At 47.1% G+C, this 12,547-nt stretch overlaps 1 protein-coding gene across 4 annotated transcripts in view; it reads right to left on the reverse strand.

Moving 5' to 3' along the window:
• The window catches only part of TASOR2 (transcription activation suppressor family member 2), a 1,020,110-nt gene that overhangs the window by 206,464 nt on the left and 801,099 nt on the right, over positions 1-12,547 (reverse strand). For all 4 annotated transcript variants that reach the window (XM_078677333.1, XM_078677324.1, XM_078677320.1 and 1 more), the window contains 2 exons: positions 4,183-4,260; positions 69-2,321 (listed from right to left, as the gene is read on the reverse strand). In XM_078677333.1, coding sequence (XP_078533459.1) covers positions 69-2,321; positions 4,183-4,260 — 2,331 coding nt within the window. The remainder of the gene's footprint in view (positions 1-68; positions 2,322-4,182; positions 4,261-12,547) is intronic.

The raw sequence follows: 12,547 nt of genomic DNA on the forward strand, positions 1-12,547 counted from the left end.
GTATTTAAATGACAGCTGTGATTCAAAATATAGTATCAAGAGTGCAAAGCATATGAAAATACACATACCTTTATCTCTGAAAAGTAAGGCTCTGTTTCAATCTCACAAATGTAAAATGATAGGAGTCTCTTGCAGGCCTCATTGGCCACACTGTTCAGCCTGGAAGCAATGTTACTGCATAGGCTTGTAATGATATTTTCCAAAAAGACTGGCTCTTGGGTAACAGATGTAGGTGTTTCTTTTTGGGCAACTTGCTCCCTTTCTTGCTCAGAAGTTGGCCGTTCTTGGTCTGGCAATGTGCTCTGATCTCTTACAGTATTGCCAGATGCATTGTTACCAAGCAGTACACTGCAAGACTGTGAACATTCACTTGTCAGAAGGGATGTGCCACCTTTCTCCACTGCTTTACTTTTGTAGCGTAATCGATTAAAGTGGAAGGGAGTTGCTTGTTCACGTGACCGGTGTGTATGCTTTTTTGAATATCTAGAGCTTGGAACTTGTTCTGAGAATCTGGATTTTGGAGTTGATACATCAAATTCGTCCTGTTTGTAACACCCAGCTCGTTGATTAGGAGCCCCCAGTCTTTGTTCTGAACACAATACTGTTATAACAAGTGGACTTCGACACCTGGCCTCTTGTGTTTTTCTAGAAGGCAACCTCTCTCCTGACGTTGGGCTATAACGAGTCTGACTCTTTATAACCTGATTCATGTTGTGAATAAAACGTAAATATTCAAGATCTAATGTACTCCGTGTAACATCATCTCGAACTACACATCTATTAGTCCATGAAGACAGGAAATCTGATTTTTCTGAAAAACCAGGATCCCTCTGAAAGCCTCGTACTGCAATTCTGGTTTCTTTTACATCTTTTGTAACAGAAAAGTTTCTATATGTCCTCGACATTCGGTATCGCCCATCCTTTACCAAGTCGGAAAAGCCTTTGTGTTTCTGATTACATTTCAAATGTGGAGTCCACTTTTCTCCATGCATAGAGTCCTGTTCACACTTACAGTCACCATATTCACACGCTATGTTGTTGCAATTATGCTTTTTTAATCTTGTTCTAGGGGTGACATCATCCCTCCTTGAAGCTGAAGCAGTACCGAGTTCATCTGTGGAGCATTCAGTGATGCTGCCAACTTCTTTTGATATATCCGCTGAATGCTGGGAACAACGATGGTCAGAACTCTGACCTCCACTCACACCTTTCTGAACATCATCACCAGGTATAGCTGCGGATGTACTTGACATATCATCTGTATGTTTGTTAGCATCTGCACACACACCTTCCAAATTTGACAAACGTTTTGGAGAAGGGCATAATGTTTCTTCTCCTGTATTATGAGAAGTTGTATTCACAATTAACTCTTCAACAATATCGCGTTCTAAGTGGTCAGGTGTTTCACTAACAGGTCTCTCGTCAAGAGTGCTTGCAGGGCTAATATCCACTATGTTGTCAAAATATAATACACATTCCTCATGTTCATCATTTTTTGCGGAATCTGGTAAATCAGGTGCAAAGGGCTCGTCTGTAATACTGCACAGGTTCTCTTCTTGTACAGGGCCTAAGACATCTTTCTGGCCTCCAACATTGGATGACTGGTGCATCGGTGGCAAGTTGTTCCTCTGTAAACTGAAATGCTTATAGACCACCCAACCGGCTGATGGTGACTTCTCCACTCTAATTTCACCAGATGGTTTAGGCTCCTTGTATTCCATTCCAAGAAAGGAATTAAATCCTCTTTTATGGATATTACTTACTGTTGATCCTGACCTTGCATAATTATCTACTACAAACTCGTTTTGATTATCTGCGCTTTGATTTTCAGGTCGCAATGATATAGGAGAAGAACCATAAACTATAGACTCCTTTGCAGATACTTCTAGGTCCGCAGTAGTGCATTCATTTCCCCTCATGTTCAGATGGCTATAATCAATTACTTCAGACTGTACGTGGCTCATAGGATACTCCTTTTGAGATGCCACAGTCTCATTCAAAGGTGTTTCATAGTCTTCTTTGTCATCTAAAGGCATAAAAACATCACCCAATGAATTATCATTTTCAGAAATCACTGTTTCGTAGCAAACCACAGGCTGCACACTCTCCATATGCTCAGACGTTTCAACAGCTGTGGTGCTGCTATCTTTAGGTACAGGTCCTTCATTAACAAGGGTACGGTTTGCATCATCTTGGTGGTAGCTGGTAGAATGGTTCTCGTCTGCTACTGCTGAATTGTAGCAATTATCATAAGAAAAGCTGCCGCAAATGTCTGTGACTATTTCAGACTCTACCACTTCCTCTGTAACATTCTCGGTTACCTGAAATTACAAAGGTAAATGTTAGGGGTTCCATGCAAATATTTGCTTTTATTTTATTTTAATGGCACTTATATTTTTCAGTAATAAGCTAATCTGAAACATAATGTCGCTTCATGGAAATCTTGCTTTACAGCAAAATGCTGTTGACAAAATGTTGAGAAGGAATTTCATGAAAGCGTTGATCACATCATGCATGTGATATACCAAGCAGACAACAATAGGCATTTAGAGTCAACCCTAACTTGTCAAGCAACTGTCTCTAAAAACCATGAAAAAAGTGAAAAGACTGCAATCTAGATTAATTTTTAAACTAGAAACAACCCAAATAAAAAACAAAAATAGTGTATAAGTTGTGATAGGGAGGGGCCCAGCAGCTCTGTCATTTTTTGCTGAAGTATCTGATCATTTTTAATCCAGCTGAGGGCCAATTAGAATTAAAACTTGCCAGAGGGACTTTGTTAACTCACTTGGGGGAGGGAGGAATCTAATTCAAAAAGACTTTGAATCGGGCATGAGAAAGTATGTGATCATTTTTAATCCTCAACTTCAAATCTAATTTTAATGCTTTAAGCCTACATCAGTAAAGCAAAGGATTAATAAGAAAATATTTCCCATCAGCAAGTTAGAAACCTGGAATTTTTTATTTCATATACACTATCAAATCAGATATTTATCGTTGATTTTGGATGCATTTTTCTAATTTTCTCTTCGAAAAAAATTAAAATGTGTTCAGCTCCCTCCAAAGGAGGTAAGGCTAACCGATACTGCCCAGCCTTTGAGAACTACAACGTAGAAATTGATAACGTGGGTTGGCTGCAGCCACCAGCAATTCTCTAGGTTGGACAAAGGCATATTGGCACTAAAAAGTCGTTGGAAAACATGACCTATTGACCTGCAACATGGAAAGGGTTGTCAGGAAATAGTGTGTAAAAGGAAATGAGTAGACCTTTTTACTGTGCTACTGATCCCTCCTAAAGGCTCTACTGATTTGGAGAACAACAGATAGTATACTGTGACGATGGAATGTCTTTTAGTGATGCAGAGTTTCGGCTCACCTTTTCCAACATGGTTAGCTCACTTAAAATAACGTGTTGACATGCCCTGTGCCTGATATATACAGGAGGAACAATATAGTAGTAAACACAGATGATTTGTCTTGAGAATGGTGCATGGAAACAAACACATACACGAATACAGTATGCACTAGGCTTCTAACTGGCTCTATCGAGTCTATCGGTAAGTCAAGAGACTTTTCAACAGAAGGAAAACAGGGAAATAAAAAAATCTCTCTGGGTTGGAATTTGTTTGTTTCTTTATTTTTTTAAAGAAAATACCCTTTCAATAACTTCTTAATGAGCATGTTCATTTTACATATACAGATTTGAGAGAACAGTACCTCTTTTGAAATGTACTGAAATATACATTCAAATCCATACGGTTTTATTTACGTCACTACAAACAAATTAGTAAGAAATACACTTAATGAAACTACAGAGTTTCCACTTCCAAGTGAGACTCTTGGTCTACACATTGGTGGCAAGTACCAAAAGCAAGAGTGCGGGAAGTAATACTACAGGAGTACTCTTTTACGTACTCTTATATGCGTTTGTAAATAGTCATGAAACACTCAAAACCATATTAGGAAAATTGCAAACTGGGTATTGATCTTACTATTTGTTCTAAATGTAGATGAATAGTGCTTAAGTATTTCGATTTTATTGCCATTTTAAATGTTTTAAGGCCAATTCACCAAGGCAAGTTTTACAGGAGCACTACTCTGCATACTACAAAATGTCTATGTGAATGCACTTTCATAAGCTCATCAATGCATTTCAGGAAAAACAATAACTGCAATTCTCACCTGAGTATCAGTACTACAAACTTCTTCAACAGCTCCAAACTCCACAATTTCTTCTCTTATAGTTTTAGGTTCACCAACCTGTAAATTAAGATGGTTTGTAGTAAAATGTTTTTGGCACAGAATTTGGTCACATTCTTTTAATTCTCAACTATATCTGTTTGGTTTATCAGTCCCTCTGTTTCTACACGGCAAACACCCAGCCCTCCCATGTTGACTAGACTACATCTTCAGAACCTCCTAACTCCAATCTATCATTCTAGTGTACTGTTACAATCATGTTTATTGTGTTCGCTCCTAAATTAAAGCACAAGTTACTTACCTTCGGTAACGATATATCTGTAAGAAACAGTGGTTAGTGTTAGATTCCTTACCTTAGAATACCCCCAGGCATCAGACTGGATCCGGAAAGTCTTCGTCAGCAGTACCCCTGTGCGTCGCTAGGTGTCGTCTGCGGCTCCGCGTCCAACGTCAGCATTGTGATCGCCGGGATGACGTTGCAGCAGCTTAGACGCCACCCTCACGCGCTGACGTCAGTTCTGTACATAGCTTTCTGCGCCAGGAACGCAGAGCCATGATAGAAACCGACACTGGTGCCATAAAACTAGGGCCCTAAAAGGGATGTCCTTAACCCTAGATATCGGTTCGCAGAACGGGGAGGATGGGTGGGGCGGTAAGGAATCTAACACTAACTACTGTTTCTTACAGATATATCGTTACGGAAGATAAGTAACTTGTGCATCTGAAAGAAACAGGTTAGTGTTAGATTCCTTACCTTAGAATAGATACGCCAGCAATACCAACCCCGGTGGTGGGTCTGCGAACCAAGATCACTCCAGAAAGTCCTGGAGAACTGAACGGCCAAAAAAGTCATCTCTACAGACTTGGCTGTCCAGGGAGTAGTGCTTAGCGAACGTGTGCAGCTGCCTGACAGATGTGTTGCAATGGGAAGCCCAGGGCAGTAGTAGCCGCCGTGGCCCGCATGGAATGGGCAAGTAGCCCCACAGGAGGCTCCTTTTTCACCAAGGAGTAGCAAACCTTGATGCACAAAACGACCCACCGAAAGATGGTCCTCTTGTGCACCGCCCGTCCCTTCTTAGTGTCCATGTAACCAACAAAGAGCTGGTCGTCCACCCGGAACTGGCGTGTGCGATCTAGAAAGAAGGAGAGCGCACATTTTGGGTCCAGACGGTGGGGCCTTTCTTCCTCCTTCGAAGGACGCGGAGGCGGAAAGAAGGTGGGCAAGGTGATGGACTGTGAAGGCTGTGACTACCTTGGGCAGGAAAGAAGGACGAGTCCTCAGAACAACCTTGTCCGGATGGATAGAGAGGAAAGGAGGTTTTGAAGATAGAGCCTGGAGCTCACTCACTCTCCTGGCAGAGGTGATGGCAACCAGGAATGCAGTCTTAAGAGTCAGAAGACGAAGAGGACAGTTATGAAGTGGCTCAAAGGGAGCGCACATCAGATAAGTCAGTACAAGGTACAAGTCCCACTGAGGTATCACGAAGAGAACAGGAGGGAACCTGTGTGTGATGCCTTTCAAGAATCTATTTACAACAGGGGACTTGAACAGAGAAAGCTGATCAGGAAGCCTTAAGAAGGCTGAAATGGCCGAGATGCAGTCTTTGATAGTGCCCAGAGCAGAGCCCTGCTGGGCAAGTGACAGAAGGAAGAAGAGAACCTCTGAAAGGGGGGCAGAGAGTGGATCCACAGCCTTTGCTGTGCACCATGCCACAAATTTGTTCCACCTGCAGGCGTATACCGTCTTTGTGGAGGGACGCCTGGCTGCCAGAATCACATCACAGACTTCAGGAGGCAAGTCAAATGGCCTCAACTGTCGCCACTCAATCTCCACGCATGGAGGTGGAGACTGTACAGGTTCGGGTGGAGGATCGACCCCTGCTGCTGCGACAGAAGGTGCTCCTGAAGAGGAAGACGAATCGGGGGATCGACTGACATGCTGAGTAGCTCGGGATACCAGTATTTTCATGCCCAGTCCAGAGCCACAAGGATGACTTGGGCCCGGTCTCGCCTGATCTTCTTCAGCACTCTGGGCAGAAGCGGTATAGGCGGAAAGGCGTATAACAGACCGCAGCTCCACTTGCGACAAAAAGCGTCGCAGAGCGATTGCTGCCTTGGAAATTCCAACGCGCAGAACTGATGACATTGCACGATCTAACCAAGGCTCTCCCCACTGCTGAAAGAGACCCTGCGCCACGTCCGAGTTTAGACCCCACTCGTGATCCATAATCCACCGGCGGCTGAGTTTGTCCGCCCTGGCGTTCAGGGAACCTGCCAGGTGTTGAACCACCAGGGTGACGCCCTGGTGTACCAGCCATTGCCAGAGGCGCAGAGGCTCCTGGCAAAGAGTCCACGACCCCACCCTGCCCTGTTTGTTGCAGTACCACATGGCGGTGGTGTTGTCTGTGAACACCTGCACTACACTTCCCCAGACAGAGGGAAGGAATGCCTTCAGTGCAAGTCGGATCGCCCGCAGCTCCAGAAGGTTGACTCCGCCAGAGACCAGAGGCCTCTAATCTCCCTCTCTCCCATGTGCCGCCCCATCTCAGCAAGTGATCCCCCGACATACGGTGGTACTGCGGTGGCATGGCTGGAGGGGTCGCCTCGAAGGGGAGGGAGAAGCCCCTTCGGACGATTTGCAGCACCCACCTGTCCGACGTGATGGTACGCCAGTGGGGGAGGTGATGGCGGCCCCTGCCCTCCACTGGCGACGAATGGGCCTGAAATGCTAGACTAGGAGGGATTAGAGGCGGATGCTGCAGGGGCGGGTGTGGACTGACCCTGCCGGTGTCCCCCAGAACTGCCACGACGGTAACCACTTTCGCGTTGAACCTGGGTCTGCGGACTGTGGCTGGCTGGACGTGTAGGGGCGCCCCTTCCTTAGACACGAAAGGAGTGAAAAGCGGGAGTTTGCTGGCGTTGGCAAGTCCTTGAAACGCTCCAGCGCACTATCCGCCTTGTCGCCAAAGAGGCGAAGGCCATCAAAGGGCATGCCCAGGAGGGTGGTCTGGACATCCCCCGAAAAGTTGGCAGACCTCAGCCAGGCGTGGCGGCGAACCGCCACCGTCGTTGCAATCCCCCTACCCAGCGAGTCCGTTATGTCGAGTCCACACCGTATTTTAGTAGCGTGCTGCATCCCGCCTTTCCGCAAGGGCTTGGGCGAGCTTTGCCCCGGCCTCCTCCTTGCACTGTGGCAGCACATCCGCAACCGTATCCCACAGAGAGTGGGTGTAAAAGGCAGGCGGTGTTGACAGACCGCAGCCCCAAACTCAAGGAGGAGAACAGTTTCTTCTCAAACTGATCGTACCTTTTGGATTCCCGATACGGAGGAGCGGTCGGGAATGCGGTCTGGGAGGTAGAGGCCTGGATCACCAGGCTCTCGGGGGAGGGTTGAACGGACAGGAAGCTTGGGTCGCTCCGGGCGGTGGCGTCGGGCCATGTTCCGATCCACAGGGAGGCCTGTGGAGGGCTTCGACCAGGTGCCCAGCAGAACGTCAGTGAGGGCTTCGTTGAATGGCAGTAGAGGCTCAGAGGAGCTCGCCTGCGGCTTGAGCACCTCAGTGAGGAGGTTAGTCCTAACGGCCGCAACAGAGAGCTCAAGAACCAAGGCCTTGACCGCCCTGTTCAACACCACGCTGTAAGCAGCCCCCTCCTTCCGTAGCCACGGAGGGAGGAGAGACGAATCCAGTGTCGGGTGAAGTGTCTAGACCACTGGCCTCCCCTAGCTTGTCTGCCCAGTCCTGGCTCAACTGGCACTGCAGTGCCAGAGGGTCCTCAGACCCCTAGTCCTCCTCAGACCCCCAGTCCTCCTCATCATCATCCATCTCCTGATAGTCAGGGAATAATGATGGAGCCGGGTCGTAGGTGAACTGCGCACCCATCGGCGCCGGTCCGAACCGGGACTGGGGATGACGTCGTCCGGGGACGGCATCGTGGGCGACACCCTCGGGGTCGGCGCCAGCGGAGGAGTTATAAGGTTGACTGGCGACGACCCGGATCCGGGCTCGGATCCTGTAGGGTCCTGCGGCATCGGGACCGAAGTCAACGACGGCGCCGAAGCACCCGACGGCGCCAGGGCCAGAACCGCCGGCCCGCTAGGACTCCCAGACGGACCCATGGGGCCCGAAGGTGCCTCGACAGGGTCCGATGGAGGGAAGTGAGTCCTCATGGCCATGAGGAAGTCCGGTATCTCCTCCGGCGTCACGTGCAGCCCAGGGGCCGGCGGGTATGGAGCTGGAAGCGGCACTTGCGCCTCCGGCGGAGCCGCATGGGCTGTGTCGCACGCACCCCCGGCCGCGTCGCGCGAGCGTCTGGGGAAGTCGGAAGAGCGATGACGCCTCTTCGACATCTTTTTCGAGTGCCTCGACTTACCTGAGGACTTGGAACCAGACGAGTGGTGGTGACTCGTCGAGCGGCCATGATCGTGGCTCCGCGACCAGTCCCTCGACTTCCTCCTCGACCGGGACCTCGAGTGAGAGTTGAGTTGAGAGAGTTGAGTTGAGATAAAATTTATATAGCGCTACTTTGCCCATAGGCATCAAGGCGCTGAGTGGCGCGCTGAGTGGCGCGCTGAGTGGCGCGGAGCCAACTGCCGGAGCTCGAGTCGCTTACGGGACCGCTCCCGTCTAGCCTTCGAGGTCAAGGCCCGGCAGTCGGGGCACGACTTGTCATCGTGGTCGGCCCGAGACAATAAAGGCACCGACGATGGGGGTCGGTCACCGACATCAAGAGGTGACAGTCCTCGCAAGCTTTAAACCCAGGCATCCCTACCGGCACCGCGAGTCGAAGGTCGACTCGAGAAGTGATCAAAAGTGATCAAAAAAGTTAGTCAAAAAATGACTAAGAGTACTGTTCTTCCTGGATCTGCGATTGCTGGCGCGGAAAAAAGAAGAACCAACGTCAGCGCGAGAGGGCGGTGTCTAAGTACTCCGACGACGTCATCCCGGCGATCACGACGAGGACGATGGACGTGGAACCGCAGACGACGCCTAGCGACGCGCAGGGGTAGTGCTGACGAAGACTTTCCCTATCCAGTCTGGCGCCTGGGGATATTCTAAGTTAAGGAATCTAACACTAACCTGTTTCTTTCAGATCCAAGATTACAATATTCATTTGTGGCCTTTCATGAACATGCCACCTACAGACAACCACTATTTAACTTCTTTACAACACTGACACAATCTAGTATTTATTATTAAATACATTTTGTTTGTGTGGCATAAATTCTCTCTCAGATAAGCCTGCTGCTGAAAGTTCTCATGTCCAAAAGACCCCTACATTTATCATCAAATGTGTGCATACACCCTCTTCTACGGTTAAAGTTCACTCTGTTTAAAATTATCTTCTGTGGGTTTCTAAAAAACAGTTCTGTTAAAGTTTATCCACAATTCTGCATATTACCTTATAAATAAAATATTCCTGTTTCTTACTCGCTTACTTCTTTTACATCTTGACTGGGTCACTGTCTACCAAATATTTATTTCAAAATGAGTTTTGGTAAAGATTCCAATTGTTTACAATTGTCTTCTGTGGTTTTCTCAACAAACTGTTCTATCAAAGTGTATTTTAAAATAATGATTTTCTGTTATGAAGTGTTTCCACGAATACTTAACGAAATTACAATGCTACAGCTTAATGCAGATTTATTAATGTTCCATGTAACATCTTGCACTTTTCTTGGATAGTTCCAATAGGGCCGTCAACAGCCCCAAAATATTCGGTCTCTTTACCTGCCCTCATTAGAGAACTTCACATGTAGTTTTCCACCCCGTACTTTACTCTAATAATCCCTAACTTCTATATTGTCTTTGGGTGCTGAATCTCAATGTCTAAGAATATAGTGCATGAGAACGGACTATTTTAAGATGAACAGCTGATCACAAAATGACAATTTTACAGTAAAGTATCTCATCACTTTCAAGTTACGTTTTCTGGAACATTTCTGTTATTGTTGGTTGGCAAAGACAGGAAATTACCCAACAATCGAACTACAGCTAAGCATATTGATTTTGATCATGTTCTTAGGTTTCATAATATTGATATGATGTGACTTCCAAAACCTTAATTAATTAGTGAACCAGATGTTCATTTGCTCAGCAGCGTTATATTTTCAATGACAGAGAACATGTGATATGGGTCAGAAACGTACAGTACAGTTGTTTATGAGTGTGGCCTATGACATATGCCTTCCCAAGAAGCACTGGCCATGTACCTCTTATGTTTACTACTTGCGTAAAAGTAAACTCCCAAACTTGAGTAAGGAGTGAAGAATGGCGAATGAAAACATCAGGGCACATTGAATACAATTCCAGTTACTGGTAAATAATTTGTATTTCTTTTTCAACAGCATGACTCATAGTCCTAACTTGTGGGAGCAAATTCCCAAGCACAAGTAAGGATACACGTGGATGCCACCCCTCCTGAGATAAGCAGATACATTTTGTGAACACTTTAGGGACTAGGATGGCCCCAAAGGGCAGCACTTTGAATTGAAAATGCTGGACACTCACCACGGACTACAGGTACCTACGGTGTGTAGGGTGAGTCGGAATGTGAGTCCTCTAGCTCAAGTGCGTTCATGAAGTCACCATGCTATAGTAGAGGGATGCTGTTCTGGTGAGTCACCATATGGAAGTGCTCTGACATGATGTATTTGTAGAGGGGCCTGAGGTCGAAAACAGACCTGATTGTCCCGTCCTTCTTGGAGATAAGTACAGGGAGTACACCTCCTTGCCGCACTGGTGTGGCGGCACACGCTCTATTGCCCTGTTGTGAATGGTTGCCTCTACTTCTCCCTTAAGGAGGCGCTGGTGTTCTAGAGAGAGAGTGTGTTTGCTTGATGATGGAGAGGACCCACAGATCGGAGTTGATTTGTCCCTCCAGTCTTCCCCGGACAGGTGTAATGTGATCAGTGTAAAGGGAGAGAGAGTCACTGTTTGGCGGGGGCAGCTCTTTTCGCCGCACCACCTTTTCCTCTGCCCCAGGAGTTGTTACTCCTGTAGCCTCCCCAGGAGAAGCCCTGTGTTGGCTTTTGTTGTTGCTGCTGCCTCTACCAGGAGATAGATGGTTCAGGGGAGGCAGCCTTAGCACCCACCATGTTCCAGAACCTAGAAAGGAATCCAAGGGGGGAGGGGTTTGAACAGCTCCCATCGCCTTGGCTGTGTCCATGTCCTTTTTAATTTTCTCAAGCATCTGGTAAACCTACGATTGTAAGAGGTGCTCCCCATAGAAGGGTAGGTTGGAGATATATCTTGTTGAAACTCCGGCTTGAAGCTAAAGGCCCACAGCCAAGCATGGCACCTAATAAGGACACTTGAATTTATGCCCCGCACTGCAGTATCAGCTTTGTCTATGGTACAGTGAATGGTGGTGTTGGGGATGACCTTCCCCTCAAAAATTAGATCATGGCTCAGTTTCTGGAATTGATATTGGAGGTATTTGAGGAGCACCACCATCTCATCCCAATAGGCCTGATCCAACGCGCAGAACAGTCCGATGACGTTTGCAATTCACCAGTGAGTCGCAGGTTGGATAGCAACCCACTTGCCAGCCAAATCAATCTTCCTGTTCTACTTATCTGACAGAGGTCGATCGCCAGTGCACTGGTCATTTGTGTGCCCAATGGAACACTAATGAGTCCGGGACAAGTTGACCATAAAAATATGGTGTGTCGGAGGGTGAGGGTTTATATTTCTTATCAACCCTCGGTGTGACTACCCTGGCCTGCACAGGCTCATTGAAGGTCTCAGGAGTGATTTTCAATTTATATTTAAGCATGGGGAGTAGCTACAGTGAGTGCTGGGTGGTAGACACCATTTTCTAAAGGAAGTTCTCATCTTCCTGGACCTCATGCAACTTTATCCCTTCCGGAAAGGGGCTGCCCTTTAATAACCTCATAATAGGAGGTGACATTGTCTGGAGAGCATCGTTTGGTGGGGTAGAGGTCTTGGTCAGTGTCCCAAGGTGGGTCAACGCCATAGTTATCCTGAGCCTCGGGGTCCAATTGGGTCTCGTAGGGATCTAGCGGGTAGGAGGGACCCTCCCCCCCGTCTGATGAATGTGGGGAACCCTCGGGTGGATGAAAGGATTATGCTACTTACCCTGTAAGAATCTGTTCTTGGCATGTAGTGCTGTAGAATCACATGCTTAGCATAAGTTCGCCATTTAGTGTTGGGCTCGGATGATTGCAAGTTGTTTTTGTTAGAAGTTTTTTTGAGTCATGAGGCTATAAGACTCGTCCTCTGTGTGATACTCTGCATGGGCATGAACTCCATTGCTTTGTTTTGCCGCAAGTGGGTGAGAATGGAGTTAGAGTAAGTTAGTGCCTGAAGCTCACTTACATGTCTGA

Source organism: Lissotriton helveticus, chromosome 1_1 (assembly GCF_964261635.1).
Source record: "Lissotriton helveticus chromosome 1_1, aLisHel1.1, whole genome shotgun sequence".
Lineage (NCBI taxonomy): Eukaryota > Metazoa > Chordata > Amphibia > Caudata > Salamandridae > Lissotriton > Lissotriton helveticus.